The sequence below is a fragment of the Colias philodice genome, chromosome 29 (genome assembly GCF_061535455.1).
Source record: "Colias philodice isolate Cphi_HAF_F1 chromosome 29, ilColPhil1 Martin Lab GWU primary, whole genome shotgun sequence".
Taxonomy (NCBI): domain Eukaryota; kingdom Metazoa; phylum Arthropoda; class Insecta; order Lepidoptera; family Pieridae; genus Colias; species Colias philodice.
The window spans coordinates 5272554-5297327 of record NC_143114.1 but is presented as its reverse complement, the minus strand read 5'-3'; the positions used below and the strand labels follow the sequence as shown (position 1 = coordinate 5297327).

The following is a 24774-nucleotide window of genomic DNA, read 5'->3' as shown; positions in this document are numbered from 1 at the left end:
GATGTATGCATAATGCATCTGCCCCTTACCCCACTTGGGTACATGGGACTTCACTTTTTGATAAAGTTATTGATTTGACTCGTACTTGTCTTAAATTGAATAGTAAACTGTGAAGGTAAATAGATAATGTAAATGAGATATCGGTAGTACTTAGGTAAATGATATAGAAATCGGTGCTGCGAGTTCAGAATACAGTTCGAGAGTTTTTACTCTCGAACGTATTTTGATGTAGTACCTAACAAGTGCAAGGTGCTTTTATTTATTCCTGAAAATTGCATCGCCGGAAGGGTTTTGCGGTGCATTCACATAGAGCTAGAGCAAGAGCATTTTTTCGTGATGTTTTGAAATGTTATCTTAGACAGATTACCCTTTCTTCTTACCCTTTCACAGCTGCAAGGACCGATTTCGATGAAATTTTGAATCAAAATAGAGCCAAGGAACATAACATAGAACATTTTTTTTTAAACTTAACAGCTTAAACTTACTGTGTTAACAGGTTTATAGTCTTATGTATCAACGAGAACTGTATGCTTGATCCCTACTATTATAAATGTGTAAGTAACTCTGTCTGTCTGTCTGTCTGTTACGCTTTCCCGCTTAAACCTCTTAACCGATTTAGATGAAATTTTGCACAGACAATCTTTAGACCCTGAGAAAGAACATAGGCTACCTTTTATCAAAACACCACGCGGGCGAAGCCGCGGGCGGAAGCTAGTTTAGTAATAATATATACTTTTTTACTTATACTAAAGGGTTGGAATTGGGATAAAAATTAATGCCCTTGGTCAGCACCAGAAATAAAACAAACATTAATTTATATTCATTTATTTCAAAAACCCTGTAAAATTTGAACCCCATAACATGATTACTATTTAACTAATCTCTTAAACCTAGAAATCTTTAATACTGTCAGTCAATTGTTTCAACATATTGCTACTTTTCAACAACTATCTACAAAAACTTACATTTATCTATACTAATATTATAAAGCTGAAGAGTTTGTTTGTTTGAACGCGCTAATCTCAGGAACTACTTCCGATTCGATTTGAAAAATTTTTTCGGTGTTAGATAGCCCATTTATCGAGGAAGGCTTATCATCACGGTAAGACCAGCAGGTGCAGAGCCACGCGGGTGAAACCGCGAGGCACAGCTAGTATGAAACTAAGGAAATTTTATACAAAACAATGTAAGATCGAAGCGGTCGAAATGTTATATTCTATAATAACAAATATAAGCTACAATGTTTCAACATAACTTAACGAAGATATCTTATATATTTAATAGGTCTTATTTAAGTACTTACTTAAAGTACTAAAATCATATACTCTAGATAACACTTCAGTACCTACTAAAATGATTTAGTTATTAATTATTACATTCAAACACTTTTGAATCTTGTTTGTATCGTCATATTAAATAGGAATTCAATACAATTTTTACTAAAAAAATTACAAAGAAGATATTGTAAGACCCCTTTGTAATTAATTTTAATTTAATTTTATCGTACATAGTCAAATTGTGTAATGGTGCATTTACACAATAGGCATATGTAAACAGTACATTCACTATTCGCATTGAGATTCGAGTATTAGTGTTTTTAAACCAAATACGCTACGGTCTTACCGTACAAATTTACGGTACAGGGCACAGGCACAGAATACTTATATAGTTAATAGTAGGTACGCTACAGAACGAACACTCTCCGCCTCCCCCCAAAAGTAAACACTTACGTCACCCCGCACGATCACGAGTAACATGGTTGGCGCTTACCGCAAGGATGATATGCAGCGAAGATTACGCTTGACAAAATAATATGTTTACAAAATCTAACAATATTTAGCGTGTGTAGCCGGTTTTCGGACATAATCTATACTAATATTATAAAGCTGAAGAGTTTGTTTGTTTGTTTGAACGCGCTAATCTCGGGAACTACTGGTCCGATTTGAAAAATTCTTTCGGTGTTAGATAGCTCATTTATCGAGGAAGGTTATAGGCCCTATAACCTTCCTCGATAAATGAGGGTAACCTCTATAATATAGGGTATATATCATCCCGCTACGACCAACAGGAGTGGAGCCACGGGGGTGAAACCGCGCGGAGCAGCTAGTCAAAGAAAAGACGAATGTGTGAACAGTGATTCATGTCAACACTCGTATACGAATGTTTCGTCGAATATATAGTTACAAATGATTAGGCGAATAACGAACACGAATTTGTAAATGCACCATTAGTAAAAATATGTATTATTTAATCACAAGATTGACCATGAAAAACTGAAACCTAATAAAATGTTAACTGTAAAATCTAAAAAGCATGCACGATTTTTTTAATACTACCTAAATATATTAACTTTTTAAGGCATTCTCACACTGGTTATCAATTATCACAAACCTCAATTAAAACAATTTATAAATATAAAATAAAGTATTTTGTTTTACACTCACTCATCTATCACTATTATTGCTTACATTATAGATTTAGTGCTACAAGGATCTTTTGGCACTTGGCTGACACTGTAAGAACAGCACCGGTGTACAAAAATGTTGCCGTTGTACAAAATTCGTGAATTGTTTTGTGGAATTTAAAAACGAAGCCGATTTGATGACATGATCGTTGGATCTGTCATCAAATTACGGTTTATTTACACCAAACAAACTTAGTGCTGGAGCTAGAGGGTTCTTTCGTGATCTTTTAGTGTAAACGAAAACTCGTATTCAGTGTTATTCAATATTAGAACATTGCATAGAATTTTTTAGAATGCATTAAGAACAACGAAAGAACGCTCTACGCCTGTTTACACTAAAAGAATTTGTCATATTGGGGTTAGAATGAGCATTCCCTCGTTCGATGTAAATGCACCGTTACAAGATGACCGGCATTATATCCAAATTTCACTATGTACCAAAAGCTCCTTATAGCACTATATTTAAAGACTAGATTTCCGCCCGCGGCTTCGCCCGCGTTTTCAAAGGAAAACCCGCATAGTTCCCGTTCCCGTAGGATTTCCAGGATAAAACTATGTGTATCTATGTGTTAATCCAAGTTATCCTCTATATGTGTGCTAAATCTCATTGTAATCGATTCACTAGATTTGCGTGAAAGAGGAACAAACATACATACATACATCTTCACGAACTTTCGCATTTATAATATTAGTAGGATATAACACCCATACTATAGCCAAAATTACATGAATCTTATCCTATATAATTCAGCCTAACTGATTTCCACAAATGTTTAATAGAACAATACAATAAAATCACGATTTAAAATTCTTATGCGAGTTCTTCTTATGTATACTGACTCTACGCGTAGATTTAAACAACTTCCCGCAAATCTCACACGCATATTCCTTTCCATCAGTACAATGTACCCTTTGTAAGTGCGTATTTAAATACGGTTTACTCGTAAACATCTTCTTGCATATACCACACTCATATTCAACATCTGAATGACAATTCTTGACGTGCGTTTGTAACGAATACTTATGTTTAAATATCTTTGGGCATTTCTTACAACGATACTCCTCCCCTGTGTCGTGTGTTCGGAACCGCCACGGCTTATATTTTTTCTCGTGAACAAACATCATATGGTTCTTTAATGTACTTAGAGTTTTCACAACTTTCTTGCAAAGTTGGCATTCGTGTCTCAACATTCCGTGGACTTCGTCGATGTGAGCCGTCCAGCGTTTTCGAGTGAACGTCTTATTACATATATTACATGTTTGTAGCTCGTCTAATGTTGTCAATTTATGGGTTGATCTGTGTTCGTCGAGGTGTCTTTTAGACTGAAATGTTCGGTTACATTTCTTACAAGTATGTATATTTAATTTGGTTAAAGGCACTTCAATATGGTCTATGTTATGTTGCAGGAATGTAAAACTGGAATTAAAAATACAATTTTATAATTGGCTTTTTATTCTTAATATTGAAGTAATTACTTGTATTACGACATTGGATTTATAAAATTAGTAGTTCTAGTAAGAAAGTTATAGTATTGTCGGTAAAACTGTACATTATAGGGCGTGGAATTTGGGGGGTGGAGAGAGGGGGGTGGGTACTAGGAACTTCCCCTGTAAAGGGGGGGGCGCGAAAATTAATAGTTTTCGAGATATTTACAAATTAAGTTTTGGTCCGCCTAAAGCAAAGGGGGCGCAAAGTAAGGACTTAGAAAATTTTTGATCTAAAGTGAAAATTGTATAGGAATCATAAAATACTTAGGAAATTTTTATTCAAAACGCTTATATAAGCATGTTTTATAGAAAAAACTTTTTCTCTAAAATAAAAAATGGCAGAGATGTTCGCCCTCAAAGATTGATGATAAAACCTAACCTAACCCTTTCCCTATCTCCTCATGTCTTTTTTATATTGTGTCAGACTCTGCCTTAGCTCCGGCGCTACGGGAAGTGCAGCCCTTCCGCCCTTGCGTGACAAAGCTCGGGAGCCGTGCGGAGCGGAGCGGCTGAGGCTGGTCGCCGAAGGCGACCAACAAGCCGAAGCTGCGAAGTAGAGAACCGAAGCTTCAACCCCGAATTCCACGTGGTCTTGTCTGCCCTACCCCTAGAGTGTATGTAAAAAGCCGGAGGCGCGGAGGGAGAGCAGCCCTCGCCCGCCGTGACAAAGCACGTGGAATTCGGGGTTGACAGCTTCGGTTCTGTGGCAAGTCTTATGATAATGCAATGCTTATTATAGCGTAACGTTTTTTAGGTAGATTCGGACTTTCGCAGCTTACTATTGAATACATAATATTCCATCATTGAAAAAAATTACATTTTACAATCCGTCATGTATCTTGGTAATTATCAAGTTTAGAGAAAAGTTGCCCCAACAAAACATGCTTTTATTAGCGTTATCTTTACGATAAAACAATAATAAATAGGTGTTATAATGATACCAACTCCATCAAAAATTTTCTAAGTCCTGCGCCCCCTTTGCTTTAGGTATTTTTTTCCAGTTCCACATTGATCTGAAGCAATTAATATTAATTATTACTTTACAATAATAGTTTTCAATACTAGTAATATTGCATTAGCTCTTTGATTTGAAATATGACAGATTTAATGTAATAGACATTAGTATGACCTGTAGTTTTTTTTTTGTTTGAGTGGGAATCGCCCTAAAGTCGCTTCTGGCACTCGCCGGCCGCTGCCGCGGCACGCTCGCTTCGCTCGCTCGGCTCGTGCGGCAGTTCAAATGTTAACCTAACACGCTCGTCGCTTCGCTCCTCGCTACCTATTTGTATGCTAAAAGTAAAAGTTTAATAGTTTTGTACAGTTTTAGGGCTTAACAGGAGTACGCACGAAACGATCTCGACTGAAAGGCAGCAAACGAACGGTAACTGAAAATGACGTCGTTATTGTTTTGTTCCATGGTACAAAGCGTACAATTAATATTGGACAGCGCTAGTCGTCCGCTAAACGGATGAATAAAATAAATTAGTCGTCCGATTACCGGATGAATAAAATAATTTAATCGTCCGATAACATCTATTTATCTATATAGTTAGGTTATCGGGGTTTCTTTAGAGAACTGCCGCACGTATTTTGTGGGGGGAGGAGGGCACACGTAGGTATTTGATTTTTTTTTGCGCGTCGACGGAGCCCCGCTTCGCGGGGCTCCTATTTCTGTGTAGTTTTTTTTTTAAAGAAACCTAACCTAACCTAACGGCTAACCTAACCTAAACTAGATTTTTTTTTGCGCGTCGACGGAGCCCCGCTTCGCGGGGCTCCTATTTCTGTGTAGTTTTTTTTTTTAAGAAACCTAACCTAACCTAACGGCTAACCTAACCTAACTTGATTTTTTTTTGCGCGTCGACGGAGCCCCGCTTCGCGGGGCTCCTATTTCTGTGTAGTTTTTTTTTAAGAAACCTAACCTAACCTAACCTAAAGGCTAACCTAACCTAAACCTAACCTAACGAATTGAGGGTGAATATCTCCGCCATTTTTGATTTTAGAGAAAAGTTGTTCCTATAAAACATGCTTATATTAGGGTTATCTTTACGATAAAACAATAATAAATAGGTGTTAAAATGACACCAACTCCATCAAAAGTCCTGCGCCCCCTTTGCTTTAGTCCAACCCAACTAGCTTTAGTGTTAAAAGGTTATCCAGTAATCCGAATAATCGGACGATTAAATTATTTTATTCATCCGGTAATCGGACGACTAATTTATTTTATTCATCCGTTTAGCGGACGACTAGACACTTCGATTAATATTTTTGTTAAATTATAAATTGTGAATATTAATAATTTTATTTTATTTAATCTATTTTACAAAAACTATACTTAATAATAATTATTTTTAATGTTGTTGTTAAAAAATATACAAATTTCATAAATAAAATTTAATTTATAATATTTTTTTTGTTAGATAGAAATGTTTTACCTGAAATGAAACGCGTTTGACAATCGCTGTAGGTCAATTTGACACTGTCATAACAGTAAGTTCGCGTTTCAAAGATAAAATGGAGTAAAATTTTCCGATTTTCAAAAATTCGTGACTCAAAAACAAAAAGTTTTCGCGCTGTGAAATTTCAGATTTAGGTTCCATAGGACAATAGCTAACGACAAAAAAAATTACGACTCTTAACTCCACGCCCTATAATGTACAGTTTAGCCACACTTTATTAGTAAGCAAGTCAAATAAGAGTTTTGAGCTATTATAAAAGAAGCTGCCGACAAAAAAGCAGTATGATACCGTGAGAACATAACATTATGTTAGGGGGCGTCCATAAATTACGAGATTTTTTTTATTTTTTGAGTTTTTATTTGACTCGTCACTCGATCCCCTCACCCCCTAAAACATCTAACTTAATTTATGGACGCCTCCTTAGGTCATCAAAACGATAAATAACATACCTATTAGGAAAAACTTTATCACACTTTGAACACATTCGTGGGTCATCTAACATCAAGTCGTCATAAGCTGTAAATGAGGTGGGAGTAGCCCTCAATAATATCTCTTCTTCAAAATTTATATCTTCTTTTAACTCTTCTTCAAACGTAATATACTTTGAATAAAATACAGTGTTAGCATTTTCTAGTTTTATATCCGCACTGTTGAGAAACTCGAAATTCATATTTGATGTCGAATGGATATTATTAAATAACGCTTAGTTAGGTCACTATTATTTTAGTTATCACAATTATTTGTATAAACGCTAATATTTTCAAATTGAAGCACTTATTTTTAAAACTCATGTGACATTTTTGTTATGACATTGACAGTTCACAGGCCACAGGGCACAGGCCACAGCTGTTGTTTGAAAAAAACATCTCCATGACTTTAACTTTGTGATGATACTTGCTAATTGGTTACTTAAATGTTTCTGTGAGCTGCCATTTTCTACTTCAACTAAGTAATAAAAGCACGCCTATTCATCGTGTTATTGTAAGCAAATTAAAGTTCAGAATGCCACATTTCATTTTAATTTTCCAATTTTCCGTGATCCTTGACCGTTGTGATCCCGGACGAGCCCCCAAATGTAGTATCGGGATTTATAGGATAGGATCCTAAATTATAACAACTTAATAAACATTAATTAGTATCCATTGAGATAATATTACTACGTATGGAGGAGACACCACGAACAAAATCTGTGCGCCATTTTTTTGCTCTAACTAAGTTTTAAAAATTATTATCTAGTTAGTAGGTACTTAACGATGAAAGTTATTCCTTTGCACTTTTCCGTATTATTTGTGCAATATCGTAACACACACGAAGGCATATTTGATGCGTTTCACTTTAAAACAAATAAAAAATGAGCGTGCAGTTACGCCATATGGCGTATGTTGAACGGAACATAAGTGATGTAGGCGGTGTCGTCTCCATATGTATATCTCAATGTTAGTATCCTATCCTATAAATCCCGATACTACATTTTTCCACAGCGTGTTAATATGTGCGTTCTAATTCGAGTCACAACTCAAATTTCATACGGTCCTTTTACTATGACCACAACGCGCTGTAAGACATTTTTTCGCTCACTATAACGTTTTATGCCTAATGCATATTACTGTGATATTACATACATTTGTCTTGAAAAATGTATTACAAGTTTGTCTCCATTACTTACCTATATTTATTTATTTACTAGCGACCCGCCCCGGCTTCGCACGGGTGCAATGCTGATACTAAAATATACACTACAGAAAAACGGTGAACGTTGTATATAAAAACATAGCGGCCCGCTCCGGCTTCGCACGGGTATAAAATATATAGTCCCGCAATTTTTTAAATCTGTAATATCTTCGAAAATATTCACTTAAATCATACGGTGTAAAGGGCCATATAGATCTATATTAAATGAACAATGTATTCAAGGTATTTAATTGGTTAAGGATTAATGCTGTATTGGTTAAAGTCGCTTCGAAAATTAGCCATTATTTGTCGTAAAAAGTAAATGACAAAAAAAAGTTATTGTGGGTTATCCATAAGAGATAGACATATACCATCGCGGACTTTTCTGTAGACCTTTTCAATGTGTATAATACTTAGTACATTATTTTGATAAAACTCGTAGGGTGAAGCCTGCGTTTGCAATGTAAGCGGAAAAAATGTAATTTTTTACGACATCACATTAGAAACCTCAAAAATAACAGTACTTCTCCACTATTTATTGGATGTCATTATACATATAAACCTTCCTCTTGAATCACTCTATCTATTAAAAAAAACCGCATCAAAATCCGTTGCGTAGTTTCAAAGATTTAAGCGTACAAAGGGACATAGGGACATAGGGACAGGGAAAGCGACTTTGTTTTATACTATGTAGTGATTTATTTATTTGGTCAACCAAACTTTGTTTACAGTGATTCTTAAAATATAAATATTACATGTAAAAAAAATATTATGTTCTTGTAGAAAAATAACAAATAATTAATGTATAAGAATAAATAAATAATATAAATTATGAAAAACGCGCCTATTTATTATCTCATTTAAAAATCCTTTTGAATTTTGCCGCTCATTAAAATCGACACTATTCTTACTTGACTTATTACATATATAAAAAAAAGACGGGTTGCACTCCGGGAGTGCCGGCAGAAGTTAAAACTTGATTATTAACGTTGAGCATGTTTGATATTTTGGAATGGTATCCGTCTTACGCTTTTTCGATCAGGTCACGTGTCCTGACGCGAGTTTAAGATTTTATACCCATTACAGAAAAAGTGCTCAACGCCACTAAAGAAGTTTTCACTTCAAAAAAATAATTAATATTTTAAGAATTAATAAAAGACAGATATTAAAAAACATTTATTTTATTTTAAACAAAAGACTCTTAAGATCTTTATATTACTTTTCCTCTAAATTCCAATATTAAAATACTGAAATTCATTAACAATAAAACATAGAATTGATTCATTTAAATTAATTATAATTACTTATATGTAACAAATTACACATATTAAATAAATATCTTTCTATCTTCTTGATGATTAAGTCTGACAACATAAGTAAATAAGCATATTATTAGCCAATTTTAATTTACTTTATTAGGTATATTCATGGACCTATTATTTTTAACATCTATAAGAAACGCATTAAAGGTTTTAACGGATTTAAACGCGATTAATTCTTTATATTATTTTACCGACGTTTCAACGTTGTCACCGGGGAGAGACTAAGTTTAAAATCTGTCAAAATATTTAATTTCTAAATGTACAATACTCGCGTAAAATCATACACTAGAAAATAATATCTTTAAGATATTATATAAAATACTTATAATCAAGTCAATCAAATACAATCTCTTCCAACAAACATACAAATTATATCAACTTTCTTGTTTATCTGTAGAATGTGAATTTTTCATATGTCTGCGCACACTGTACGGCGATTTAAAATTTTTACCGCAAATTTCACAGTTATGCACATCCCCACTATAATGCACCCATGTCAAATGATTCTTAAGAATTTGCTTATTTTTAAATGTTGAATCACATAAACCACATTTGAGAGGTTTACATTTTTCTACATGTGCTATGAGATTCTTTTCCAATTTAAAAGTATTAGGACACATAAAACATTTATATGGAAAATCCTTGGTTTGCTTGGTTTTCAATTTTTCATGAATATACGACTTGTGGTTTTCCATATTTTCGACGGAATTAAAATATTTGCAACACAGATCGCACTTCACTTTTTCGTGACTATGAACTTTTTTTATATGAGTGCTGTAGTACAATAGTCTAATACTTTTGCCACAATATTCACAGTTTTTAAACTGCCTATTATGTATATTCTGCATATGATGCCTAAAATTACTCAACGATTTAATTATGATACCACAAATGTCACATTTCGCTTCTTTATTTGGATGTGTTCTTAAGTGCGATCTCAATTTTGTACTTTCTATAAGTTCCTTACATATAGGACATACTGATTTATTATTATCATACAAAACACAGTTTCCTTTGTGATTTTCTAAATCGTGATGTGTTGAGAATTTGCCGGAACATGTTTTGGAAGAATATTCATCACATTTATCGAGTTTCAATTTCAAATGCTGTAAGTTGTGTTGTAGAAATGAATAGCTGAAACAAGAAACAAATTTTGTTAAATATATTATGTGCCTTAATATAAATGTCATCTTATTTTGTAGGATAGTCAAAATATAAATATTCTTCATCTATTCTATCTATAATGCTAACAAAAAGGAAAAAAAATGAAATAAACATTGAGATAATATTACTATACGTATGGAGGAGACACCACGAACAAAATCTGTGCGCCATTTTTTTGCTCTAACTAAGTTTTAAAAATTATTATCTAGTTAGGTTCTTACCGATGAAAGTTATTCCTTTGCACATTTCCGTATTATTTGTATTATTTGTGCAATATCACACGAAGGCATATTTGATGCGTTTCACTTTAAAACCATTAAAAAAACCGCTCAAAATACGCCATATGGCGTATGTTGAGCAGAACATAAGTGATGTAGGCGGTGTCGTCTCCATATATGTATATCTCAATGGAAATAAAATGATATTAATATCAAAAGCATTATTACCAAAAGAGAATCAACAAACATAAATACATAGCTTTTTATTATAATATGCTACTTATATAATAAAGGCAGTGTGTAAGACAGTATGGTTTATGTTTGATACTCTTTCACAGATAGGATTCTGATGATACTTGGTAGAGAGGTACTAAAATAACACATCCATACTAATATTATAAATGCGAAAGTAACTCTGTCTGTCTGTCTGTTACTCAATCACGCCTTAACTACTGAACCAATTTGCATGAAATTTGGTACCTATAGAGATATTTTGATATCCGAGAAAGGACATAGGATAGGTTTTATCCCGGAAATCCTACGGAAACGGGTTTTTCTTTGAAAACGCGGGCGACGCCGCAGGCGGAAAGCTAGTATTCTATAGAAATAGTTATTCTTATGGTTCCACTGTAACTAGTGGAAAAATATTTAAATACTAGCTGTGCCCCGCGGTTTTACCCGCATTGCTCTGCTCCTGTTGGTCTTAGCGTTATGATACATAGCCTATAACCTTCATCGATAAATGGGCTATCAAACATTGAAAGAATTTTTCAAATCGGATCAGTAGTTCCCGAGATTAGTGCATTCAAACAAACTCTTTAGCTTTATAATATTAGTATAGATAAATATACAAACCTATTGGGAAATATTCCATCACAGAGAGAACACAGTCTTGGTGCTTCAACTATCAAATCTTCATAATTAGTTATCACCACAAAGTTCTCTTTATGCAATAATTCTACGTCTATTGTTATTTCACCTTCATTTTTAGGTGTAATTGTGTTTGTGTCATCTGTGTCGACAAATTCAACTTTGACTTCATACGGACAATCTAATTTATTTATTGTTGTCATATTTTAACTGTTTGAAAAGCTGGCGAGCCTGGGCAAGACTGAGCGCCGACTGAGAGATCTGGAAGAAAATACTGGACCAGACCAATGCCCTCTCGCGGCTGTAGAGCCTCCTTTTCTACCGGTTGGTCTCCTGAAAATTATTTTTTAGGAATTATTATTTTATGAGGCTTTACAGATTCAAATATAAATAAGTTTTTGTCTTATTTCCATACCTCTATCTTGTTTTAAATCAGTTCAATAGATTTCGACTGAAATACCTAACGTATTTGTTTTTTTGAAGAAAAACTTCATGCGCGTTGAGAATAAAATTTCAAGGTTTAATTTCAAAGTTGCGTCATGGAAATACTGTCACGTCATTGAGTGAGGCGACATTTTTGGTATCCGTATCTTTGAATCTTGCTAAAGAAATGCCAAAGAAGTTTCACTTCTGAGAGGTGGGCACACACGCTCTTTTTATATTAGTAGTATTATTACCTTGTATACCTCCTTTTACTTTTACCTCCTTTTGCTGAAAATATTTGTCAGTAAATATAAATTTTATTGAAATTTACATTTTACAACTGTAAAAATGAAATTGAGTTCGTAGTTTTGACTGTCGGTCACTGACCTGAGTGTTTGACAGTGACACTGTGGTCCATAGAGTAACTTATACATATGGTCTGTGACACAAAATAAGTGAAATGACACTTGACAGAGCTAATAATTGTCAATGACGGAATCCTTTTTCTCCTTGGCAACACGATTTACAACTGAGAATGAGCTAATTTACGAAAATATAGTTCTAAGTTCGTTGTTGTATCTCGCATCAACCTAGAATAGAAATAGAAAGCTAGATAAGCGGCTAAACATTGATAGAGGATCACAATGGTATTATAAGTAAAAAGGTTTATTTATTAATTAGCGCTCCGGAAGTGGCAAGTCACAATAATACAATATAACTTTCTTGGCATTTTACTCCTGTTATCTATTTTACTCTTGATTTTACTGTGATTTTACTCATGATACGTATACGATTTGTATCGTACAAATTGTATGGATACGTATTTGAATCATGCCATGCTTAGATTACAAAATAAAAGACAGATGGAGCGATGCCGAACTAAACCGAAAGATTTATCGTCATTTCCATAAAGCTATGTGTGCTGTCATTTCGCCGCTGCACTGTACGAACACGGTGCTTCTGTGTGCGTGTTATGTTACCAGATAATGAAAAATTTCCCAAATTTTTGCCCGACTACGGAAGAAAGAGGGTTATGTTTTTCGAGTGTAGGTGTATGTATAATATTTCTTTGACACGCCCTGCAGTATAAACTGTTGGATCGATTTTGAGTTGTGACTTGTGAGGTGTCATTGCAATCATCTGAATTATGAAGGTAGCTGTGGTGGTAGTGACGTAGGCTACATAAATTATTAGCAGTCATGTTTTAATTTTTATTTTAATATAAATTCGGGTTTTTGATATTATTTTATAATATTGTAAAAATTATTTTGTTACATAAAGCACCTATCTACTAAAGTTATACATGGACAAAATAATTTTATTCAATTTTTATTAAATAAATTACATGAAATTTATTAAATAAATTACATTAAATTTATTAAATAAATTACATTAAAAAAAGTTTTTATTTTTCAAAACATATGAATGCGAATAGCGGTAGTTTTTAGTCGAGAATGCGGGACATTTTATTTTCATCATATCCATCATGGAGTTCACATGAATTAAATCGCAAGCGAAAACGACGCTTTTTATAAAAGTAACAAAAAAATGTATAATGCTTTTTAAAATAATCTAATAATGACCATGAACTTTTATTGCACTATACAAATAATCACATTCACGATCGAAAAATCCAACAGCACTACTCCGAATATCTTTTAACCATTTTACCCCTAAAAATGGCAAATTCATTTTCAAAATACTGGCAGCATACGTTGAAGTTTTGAATTCCTTCGTATTTGTAAAATTATTATTTGTATACAAAATTAAATAAGCCAAATAATCTACAGAAAATCTGTAAAACGATGTTTTATCTTTTTGCTTGTTTTCGGGAACAAGTTTTACAGCGTTTTAATATCACAAGACAGCATTTTTTTACTAAAATATCAAACCCCTTTTGACGTATTGCATGACACTAGAATCGCTATAGCACTAGCGGAGGAACGTATTCGTTTTTGATTTCGTATTTTCTTTGACAAGGGCGATGAATGATTGACATGCTCCATCTGTATTTTATTTTGTAATCTAAGATGCCATGTTATTTTGTCGTCAAACCGTGTGTGCGTGTTGGCGTAATGCAGTCTCCCCTGAGAAGCCCTGAGTATAATATATAATTATGTTCTATATTTATTTATTTGGTCAACCAACATTTGTTTACAAAGATTCTTAAAATATAAATAATACATATTGTAACAAATATTATGTTCTTGTAAAAAAATAACAAATAATTCATTTATATGAATAAATAAATAATATAAATTGTGAAAAACGCGCCAATTTATTATCTCATTTAAAAATCCTTTTGAATTTTGCCGCTCTTTAAAATCGACACTATTCTTACTTATTACATCTATACTAATATTATAAAGCTGAAGAGTTTGTTTGTTTGTTTGTTTGTTTGAACGCGCTAATCTCGGGAACTACCGGTCCGATTTAAAAAATTCTTTCGGTGTTAGATAGCCCATTTATCGAGGAAGGTTATAGGCTATATATGATCACGCTACGACCAACAGGGGTGGAGCCACGGGGGTGAAACCGCACGGAGCAGCTAGTCTTATATATATATATACCTATATAAAATTTTCCTTGGTCACGGCATCACGCGTGAACGGGTGGACCGATTTCGATAATTCTTTTTTTTATTATATTCCTTGAAATACGAGGATGGTTCTTATGTAGTATGTAGAGAAAACGTAAATATGTACCACGGGCGAAGTCGGGGCGGAACGCTAGTAATATATAAAATAATTAATATTTTAGGAATTAATAAAAGACATATATTAAGAAACATTTATTTTATTTACCCTAATAATACTTTTCCTCTAAATTCCAATACTTCAATACTGAAATTCATTATAGGTAAACCAGAATCTGATGGCAATTAGGGAAATCAAAATTTTGAGTGTGCAACCCTAGGGAAAATGGACTGAACGATCTTGATACCTACTGCTTATTTTTTAGTTTGTTCTTAATATCATTAGTCACATTACATAAGTGGACAATACTGTACTTAATAATGAGATATCCACTTAATATTATATAGGTACATACTTACATGTATAATATACATATTACTTTTATACAGGTAATACATATTATTATTTACACATACCTATATTTGTATGTTCATTATTACTATGCCATGTGAAAATATCGATGTTATATCGATCTTATATCGATAGAAAACTAGCCTGCTTATAATTTTTTATAAAATAAAATAAAAATAAAATAAAACTATGTTTATTTTCGTAAGTATTAACAGATACACACATTATAAAATTTACTTGGACAGCTTGGACTTGACGAATAGCCGTATTGGAAACTCCTGTAATATGTTTTCATAAAATTATATTCCAATCAACAAACAATATTATAGTTACCTACATATAATATTTTTTAATTGAAAGTATCAAAGCGGGTAAGTCCAATTTACCAATAAAATCTTCTAAATTGAAAATTGTGATGTGTTTGACCCTTCTTCATCAAATATTTTTCTATACACATTATAAACAACACCTCTTGCTTGTGATCACAGCGGCTTTTTCGACATTTTCGAAGATTTTTTAGACAAAATCCTAAAAATTATTCATCAACTGCAAAAAAGACAAATAATTTGACAACCAATTTGATAGTTGTCAAATAAGTTGCCACATGAAAATCTTTTATTTCTTAAATATAAATATGCCATCAGATTCTGGTAGACCTATAACAATAAAACATAAAATTGATTCATTTAAATTAATTATAATTATTATATGTAACAAATTACATGTATATTAAATAAGTATCACCTCTTGACTTAGTTTAAAATCTTTAATTTCTAACGGTCTTACTAATAAAAGTTACCCATTGGCTTTGCAATGGATTAGTTATTGCAATAACCTGTCTTGTTTTTATGATTGACATTTCATGTGAGCAAGAGCAGGACACAGCTATGGTAGAAAATAGTAGAAATTTATTCATTGTTTAACTTTTTATTAGTAAGGCCGTTAAAGTATATTATAACGCAGTTCATTAAAGAAACGAATCTACAATGGCGGCGCTTATCAATCCTCTCGCTTACACACGGCCGTACGGCATGCAAAAAAATATGGAAAAATACAATCACTAAAATGTATTTGATTTTTCCCTATAATAGTTTTTATCATAAATTTACAATGACAATTATGCATTTGCGAAAGTAAATAATGTTTTATTGGAATTTGACAAAATATGTTCTCTGGGAAAAGTTGTTCAGCTTTATGGCAGTTTATGGGCTCATTACAAATATTATGGGGATTTTGCATTGAGATATACATATATGGAGACGACACCGCCTACATCACTTATGTTCCGCTCAACATACGCCACATGACGTATGTTGAGCGGTTTTTTTTAATGGTTTTAAAGTGAAACGCATCAAATATGCCTTCGTGTGTTTTACGATATTGCACAAATAATACAAATAATACGGAAATGTGCAAAGGAATAACTTTCATCGGTAAGAACCTAACTAGATAATAATTTTTAAAACTTAGTTAGAGCAAAAAAATGGCGCACAGATTTTTTCGTGGTGTCTCCTCCATACGTATAGTAATATTATCTCAATGGGATTTTGTTACATTCTGTATACGTAAATATGATAATTCATTTATATGTATACACAAATACCATAACAAAAAGTTTGTCAACAAACAATTTGAAATAATTAATAAAATAATTATCCATTTACGTGATTTTTTTTTTTTTTTCTGCTGACTCTACCATACGCCAGTGTCAGCTTTAGCCGCCATTGAAGATTCGTTTCTTTAATGAAACGCAATATACTTGCGTAAAATCAAATACTATCTTAAAGATATATAGAATAATAATAATCAGTATATTCTCTTCCAAAAAACATAAAAATTATATCAACTTTCATGTTTATCTGTAGAATGTGAAGTTTTCATATGTTTACGCACACTGTATGGCGATTTAAAAGTTTTACCACATATTTCACAGTTATGCCCATTCCCACTATAATGCACCCAAGTCAAATGACTCTTAAGCGTCTGATTATTTTTAAATGTTGAATCACATAAACCACATTTGAGAGGTTTACATTTTTCTACATGTGCTATGAGATTCTTCTCCAATTTAAAAGAATTAGAACACCTAAAACATTTATATTGAAAATCCTTGGTTTGCTTGGTTTTCAATTTTTCATGAATATACGACTTGTGGTTTTCCATATTTTCGACTGAATTAAAATGTTTGCAACACAGATCGCACTTCACTTTTTCGTGACTATGAACTTTTTTTATATGAACGCTGTAATAACATAGTCTAATACTTTTGTCACAATATTCACAGGTTTTAAACTGCCTATTATGTATATTCAGTATATGATGCCTAAAATTACTCAATGATTTGATTATTACACCACAGATTTCACATTTCGCTTCTTTATTTGGATGTGTTCTTAAGTGCGATCTCAATTTTGTACTTTCTATATGTTCCTTACATATAGGACATATTGATTTATTATTATAATCATATAAAATACAGTTTATTTTGTGGTTTTCTAAATCGTGATGTGTTGAGAATTTGCCGGAACATGTCTTGCAAGAATATTCGTCACATTTATCGAGTTTTAATATCAAATGCTGTAAGTTGTGTTGTAGAAATGAATAGCTGAAATGAAAAACAAATTTTGTTAAATATTTGATGTGCAGACTTTTGAGCCTTGATATAAATGTTACTTATATTTTATTGTAGGATAATCAAAATATTAATATTGAAGCATCAAAAATGGTAACATAAGGATAAAAAAATATAGTTGAAATAAGATGATATTAATATCCAAATTATGCTAAAAATAATAAAACATAGTTATTTATTATTACCAAAAGAGAATCAACAAACATAAATACATAGCTTATTATTATTATATGCTACTTATATATAATAAAGGCGAAAGTTTGTAAGATTGTATCCATTCATGTCTGTTACTCTTTCACATGAAAGCCTCTGATAGGATTTTGATGATACTAGGCACAGATGTACTAAAATAACACATATTCTGTGGGAAAATATTTAAATACTAGTTGTGCCCCATGGTTTTATCCGCATTGCTCCGCTCCTATTGGTCTTAGCGTGATGATATATAGGGATTATAGGGCTATCTAACACTGAAAGAATTTTTCAAATGGGACCAGTAGTTCTTGAGATAAGCGCATTAAAACAAACAAACTCTTCAGATTTATAATATTAGTATAGATAAATACAAACCTATTGGGAAATATTCCGTCACAGAGAGAACACAGTCTCGGTGCTTCAACTATCAAATCTTCATAATTAGTTATCACCACAAAGTTCTCTTTATGCAATAATTCTACGTCTATTGTTATTTCACCTTCATTTTTAGGTGTAATTGTGTTTGTGTCATCTGTGTCGATAAATTCAACTTTGACTTCATACGGACAATCTAATTTATTTATTGTTGTCATATTTTTACTGATTGAAAAGCTGGCGAGCCTGGGCAAAGGACCTGGAATCTGGAAGAAAATACTGGACCAAACCAATGCCCTCTCGCGGCTATAGAGCCTCCGTTTTTACTGATTTGTGTCCTGAAAATTAATTTTAAGGAAATATTATTTTATGGGGCTTTACAGCTTCAAATATATAAAAATAGTGTTATAACTTCGTCTTATTTCTATCCTCTCTATCTTGTTTTCAATCAGTTCAATACTTTTGACTTGAAATACCTATTTGTTTCTTTGAAGAAAAACTTCTTATGCGCGTTGAGAATAAAATTTCAAGGTTGCGTCATGGCAATACCGTCACGTCATTGAGTGAGGCTACGATTTTGGTATCTTTGAATCTTGCCAAAAAAATACCGAAGAAGTTTCACTTCTGAGACGTGTGCTCGGCAAACACGCTCTTTTTTTATTGCCTTATTAGTAGTATTATTACCTTATATACTATTCTCATTTTACTGAAAATATTTGTCGGTAAATATAAATTTTATTGAACTTTATAACTGTAAAAATGAAATTGAGATCGTATAATAGTTTCTGTCGGTCACAGACCTGAGTGTTTGACAGTGACACTGTGACACAAATGTGAAATGACAGAGCAAGTAATTGTCAATGATTAGGGAATCCTTTTTATCCTTGGCAACACGATTTACAAAATGAGAATGAGCTAATTTACGAAAATATAGTTCGTTCGTTGTTGTATCTCGCATCAACATAGAATTGAAATAGAAAGCTAGATAAGCGGCTAAATATTGATAGAAGATCACAATGGTATTAAAAGTAAAAAGGTTTATTTATTAATTAACGCTCCGGAAGTGGCAAGTCACAATATGACTTTCTTGGCATTTTACTCCCCCCCCTAGTCAAGTGGCTTTCTGTTAGCGTAGCGTTCAATAGAATAGACTACTAATGTATGAGATTGACGTAACCTGTAGATACGTTTATCTACAGCCTACGTCAATCTCTCTCAATCGTCAATCTCTTGGTATTGGCATGCATCTACGTGAATTGTCATGCTGCATGAACGTCTAACAATCCATACTAATATTATAAATGCGAAAGTAGCTCTGTCTGTTACTCAATCACGCCTAAACTACTGAACCAATTTGCATGAAATTTGGTATGGAGATATTTTGATACCCGAGAAAGGACACAGGCTACCTTCTATTGCGAAATATGTACCACGGGCGAAGCCGGGGCGGACCTCTAGTATCAAATATATTATAATGCATTTTTAATTTTTATACAGTTCGCTTCTAGCCCGAATATAGTGCATGAAACACTCTAAACTTTTGCATGATGACTTACCCCTCGTTTTCACCAAGAAACAAGTTAAAAACTAGTTTGATACAAAACTTGTAGAATACTTTTCAAAACATAATTATTTATTTTACACATGTATTGAGACTGTCTCAAACATTCTTTCGTTCACACTTTGTAGCCAACAAGTATTTATACAAGTATAAAACACATTTGCGTTTACACTGAAGTCTGTGACATGGTAGAACTTGTCTGATCCATTGATAGCGTTCTCACCTACAAAACACAGTCGTGGTTTAGATAAGTATTGTTTATTTTATTGCAATTTCTGTATAATACTAGTAACAAACAAGTTTTAAACTGTATCCATGTTTGTTGGATAAAGTTTTCAACATACATACATATCACAAGTTTTTTTTTTTAAGTAATAGAAGTTATAAAAGTAGGTACGACTGAATTTGTCTCGAATTCTACAAGTATTGCTACAACAAAAACAAGAGATCATAAACATGTAGGCAACTTAGATCAGGCAACTAGAAGTTTTCAACCAACAAGTTTCATATAAGTTATCCTACATGTATCAAATTTTGTATACAACATGTTTTACACATGTCTATGAGAAACGAAAACATTGCATCAAATTTGTAAAATACATGTATTATACTTTGGTGTAAACGAGGGGTTATAGAAGTAAGCTTGTTCCATCTTAATAGACCATGAAAAATTACATTTAACAAAGATGAATCCAGTCCAACCTTTTGAACGGACGATTTATGGAAGCTGATGGTGAACTAACAAAAAAAAAACAGATAACTCTTAGATATTTTTTTTTATTGGGTCTGAATCTGAATCTGGTGTATATTTCGGATGTTATAAAATAAAAAACAACAAATACTTTATCAGTTTTATTAAACAATTCATTTATTTACACAATATACAGAAACACTGTTTAAAGAAATAAAAAATAAATATTAAATACACTATAACAAAACATTGCTTATTCCAAATAGAACAAAAAAATATAAATGCTTTAAAAACAATAATATATGAGAGACCATTTCTTGTTTTTTTTATGAGACATGAATTAAAATGAAAGGCCATTTTTATCAAATTAAACGAACGTACCATATTGGTTAAAATGTCACAAACGCTCAGTAGATGGCGTGGAGTGTCCACATTTACACTGAAAATCATTGGTGTAATAAAAAAATACGTGTGGCACTCGAGGACTGCCGTGGTAAAGCTATTACATAGCATCGCATCGCTGTGCCGGTTGGAAAGGGGGTGTTAGGTTTTTTCGTTACGGAATTTTTACATTCTGTCGCCGCGCTCAGTCTGAGATAAAAGCTATGATAGCTTATTTATTTATTTATTTATTTGGAGAACACACAGGTACAATTACAAATATAATAAGATAGAGTTTGGCTAACGAAAGATGAGACTGGCTTTTTATTTCGAAAATTTATATGGCAACACTTATAATTACGTAATTGTCAATAAAACCTGAGTTGTTGATGTGTCAAAGTGAAAATTATTTCCGCGATTTTAGTGATTTCTAATTGAAAACGAGACGAAAACATTGAAAAGCGACTTAAAAAAGGTTCTTTTTACTGTGATTAGTAAATTTGAAAAGAAACAAGTTGAAAGAGATGTAGTTTTCAAGGAAAAACAAGAGTGTTTACGTGAAATATCTCAATGCATTGTTAAGTGTGACTTTGATATTTTGATACTATTCATTTTGATTGCATTGTTTAATATTTATTATTTTGCAGGTAATATGGATGATACCAATAGTTCAGTTATAAACTATTCAAGCAACAATAAAAAAAATTGAATGATTTGTTTCGTTCAAAATGTTTAAAGACACAAAATCAGTATCTTGACGAGATTTCTTCTATGACCGGACCATGTTATTCGTGTTGAAGATAGTATAAAAAACGAGATGGAATAACTGCAGAAATGGAAGAGTTCATAATAAGAGTCAGAGATAATGATAGTGATTCTTACTATTCACTCGCGGTTGAATTTTTAGATTTAATATGATTATATTGATTAAACAAACTTTAATTGTATTTTTATTGTGTTTTTTCTTGCTTTCATTCGGTGTTCTTTTTTGTCTATCTGTATCACTTAACTGTACTATATTACATAAAACAATATTAAACAGATGAAGAGTTTGTTATTTTTTTTTGCTCGTAAGAGAAAATAATAAATAAAAGTATTAAAACTATATTTCCAACTATAACCTAGTTTGCCATATGTTGATTTTTTGAATTTGGCGCCTTTTTCCAGTCTCATCTTTCGTTAGCCAGACAATAGCATTATTGTAACATTCGGCTATTAAATCTAAATTGCACCCTCAACGTCTCACTGTGTACATATTAAATACATAAAATAACAATAACAGAACAAATCAGAATCTATAGCAAACAGTTGTCTAAACAACTAGACTCACAACCGTCTATTAAAAGGTTATCAAAATATGTCCGAGCGGCGTTGCATAAAAGTTTCATTCAAATTAGCACCTTATTTCGTAGCAGTAATGCTCAAAGTATACGCTCATCGAAACTCTGCTTAATATACGCGTAGACAGAGTTTTGGTTGGAACGATTTGTGAGTGTGAGTACAGTTGTTTATTGTACGTCAATACTTAAAACAGAATAACTACGATAAATCAGAAGAATCCCGTCTTACGATATAATAATTCGTATACTTTGAGCATTACTGCTACGAAATAAGGTGCTAATTTGAATGATTCTTCTGATTTATCGTACCTACTATTTTTACAATATAAGAAATTTACATGCAAAATAACTCCGTCTCACTCGCACGCTTTTACATTAGTTTGTATATAAGAGATATGAATATACTTCTATAACTTGGTATTTCATTTCTGTACTAATTAAGACGTAAAGCCTCTTTTTGGACTGTGATATACAAATATGTGCTTTATCTTAGTAGAAATACAGTCTAAAATATTTTAAGTACATAATATAGTATGTAGCTTACTATTGTCTACTTTTGATATTAACAGCTCTAAATCTATAGAAATTGCTAGAACCATAGAACGGGTACCCATCCCTAATCTGACCGGACTACGTCTAGCTTAACTTGCTTATAAAAAAACTGTAAATCAGATGTCATTTTGGGCTAAGAGAAATTGTCATAAGATATTTATTTCAATACAGATAAATAATAAATATCCTTATTTTTATAGATAAAAAAAATCATATTTCGTTTGACTATATTATGTATTACATATATGTATTATTATAGAGATCTCAATTCTCTGGCAAGAAGTTATAGATAACTGGAAGAGAATGCTTCTTAACGATTATTCCGTATTTTTATTTTCATACACATTATATTTTCTGTATCTCATATGTATGTACAATATAGAATAATTAATGGAACTAATACATCTTTATAGTACAGTTATTTCAAGAAAAACAATATTTTTAATTATAAAAAAAGACGCGTGGCACTCGGGGACTGCCACGGTAAAGCTATTGCATGCTATGCCTTCAAGCCACACCTCCGCGCCCGTCGGAGTGGGGAGCGTCAGATTTTTCGTTACTAAATTTCTGGATTCGGTCCCCGCGCTCAAGGCCCGCAATTTTAGGGTTCCGTACCCAAAGGGTAAAACGGGAACCCTATTACTAAGCCCCCGCTGTCTGTCTGTCTCAAGACTGTATCTCATACAGCCTGGAGACAGACAGACAGCTCGTGATAGCTAGCTAGAAATTTTCACAAATCATGTATTTCCGTTGCCGCTATAACAACAAATACTAAAAATTAAAAAAAATAAAACATTAATGGGGGTCATCATAGTACGGAACACAGACAACCCCAAAAATTAAGTCATGTAGTTTTCGTATATAGCCTCAACGTTTTACTTCCCTAGAGATAAGCAACCGAGCCTTTAAAACAAATAAATCAAAAACATTTATTCTTAAGTTTATTATTTATTATTACTTACAAGTGCCTAAACCTACTAATTGCAATATCCTACTAATTTATAAGTGCGTTGTTTCTATCAGTCATAATTATTTTTAAATTACTTTAGAATAAAAACATTCTACATAAATTCAAAGGAATCATCTACAAAATTGACAATTTCGTTCAAAGGGACCGAAATTTGAATAATTTGTTAATTGATTCACATTCCTAGCTTTTCCGTTGAATGGCTGAACACCATTCAGGCAATTAATTGAACAGCTGATTAGGCTAGTTGCCATAAAAATATTAATAGAACATTCCTGTTTTTTTTTAAAGAAAATATAATATTGTTAGACGTAACTTTTGATTTAATATTTTTTGTCACTATTTCCTGTCAAAACATGTTTAGCTGTCGAAAACTATAAATTGCCGCTTTCCTTTTAATCGTGGCGCATTCGTACGAATCGTGCCTAGGGGCTCGGACGTTGTTTATACGACGTTTGACCCAACTACCCTCACTTTATTAATAGTCGTTGACTTGCTGTGTTTTGTTATCAACTGTCTACATCAATTAGGCAGTTGTGTAGAATCGCAGTACATTCTTATTAAATTCAAACTAATATTTAATCTGGCACCCCGTATAATCTCTTATATACCTAACTTGGCAAGTTGGTGTGAAAGGGATAAAAAACATACAGGCGTCATTCAAGGTCATATTTTCTTGTTACAAGTTAATGGTCATAGTGCAATCTCCAGTGTATTAGATATAAGCTTCTTGGCCATTACAATATATTATATACTCTTCTAACCTACAATTTGACACCTTCCACAGATGATAAATATCCACAGACAAATAAGTTACAGACCTTTAATAATCTATGATATTTCTCCACAACCCTAATAACTACATCTAATTTCTTGTAAGGTATTATTGCGTTCAATTTTTTATTTATTGTACTAAACCCTTATGTTTCAAGAAATTTACGATTGGAAAGCTTTTTA

The 24774-nt window shown here is 32.5% G+C and overlaps 3 protein-coding genes across 4 annotated transcripts; all 3 read right to left on the bottom strand.

The window, feature by feature from the left end:
* Positions 1 to 819: 819 nt before the first annotated feature.
* LOC149475977 (uncharacterized) lies at positions 820 to 7233 on the bottom strand. The gene is made up of 2 exons (XM_089713112.1): positions 6858 to 7233; positions 820 to 3881 (listed from the first exon to the last, which is right to left on the bottom strand). The coding sequence occupies exons 1-2, from the start codon at positions 7076 to 7078 to the stop codon at positions 3260 to 3262; spliced, it is 843 nt and encodes a 280-aa protein (XP_089569238.1). The 5' UTR covers positions 7079 to 7233; the 3' UTR covers positions 820 to 3259.
* A 2056-nt stretch (positions 7234 to 9289) lies between these two features.
* LOC149475976 (zinc finger Y-chromosomal protein 1-like) lies at positions 9290 to 12470 on the bottom strand. Of its 2 annotated transcripts, none has more exons than XM_089713073.1 (3): positions 12331 to 12470; positions 11639 to 11986; positions 9290 to 10535 (listed from the first exon to the last, which is right to left on the bottom strand). In XM_089713073.1, exons 2-3 carry the CDS (start codon positions 11854 to 11856, stop codon positions 9776 to 9778), a joined length of 978 nt encoding a protein of 325 aa, XP_089569199.1. In that variant the 5' UTR covers positions 11857 to 11986; positions 12331 to 12470; the 3' UTR covers positions 9290 to 9775. The 2 variants fall into 2 exon arrangements, with proteins under 2 accessions (XP_089569199.1, XP_089569200.1); XM_089713074.1 differs by having other exon boundaries at positions 11639 to 11983; positions 12340 to 12468.
* Positions 12471 to 16670: 4200 nt separating this feature from the next.
* LOC149475975 (zinc finger Y-chromosomal protein-like) lies at positions 16671 to 19095 on the bottom strand. The gene is made up of 3 exons (XM_089712609.1): positions 19010 to 19095; positions 18326 to 18663; positions 16671 to 17728 (listed from the first exon to the last, which is right to left on the bottom strand). Exons 2-3 carry the CDS (start codon positions 18541 to 18543, stop codon positions 16966 to 16968), a joined length of 981 nt encoding a protein of 326 aa, XP_089568735.1. The 5' UTR covers positions 18544 to 18663; positions 19010 to 19095; the 3' UTR covers positions 16671 to 16965.
* Between the last annotated feature and the right edge of the window lie 5679 nt (positions 19096 to 24774).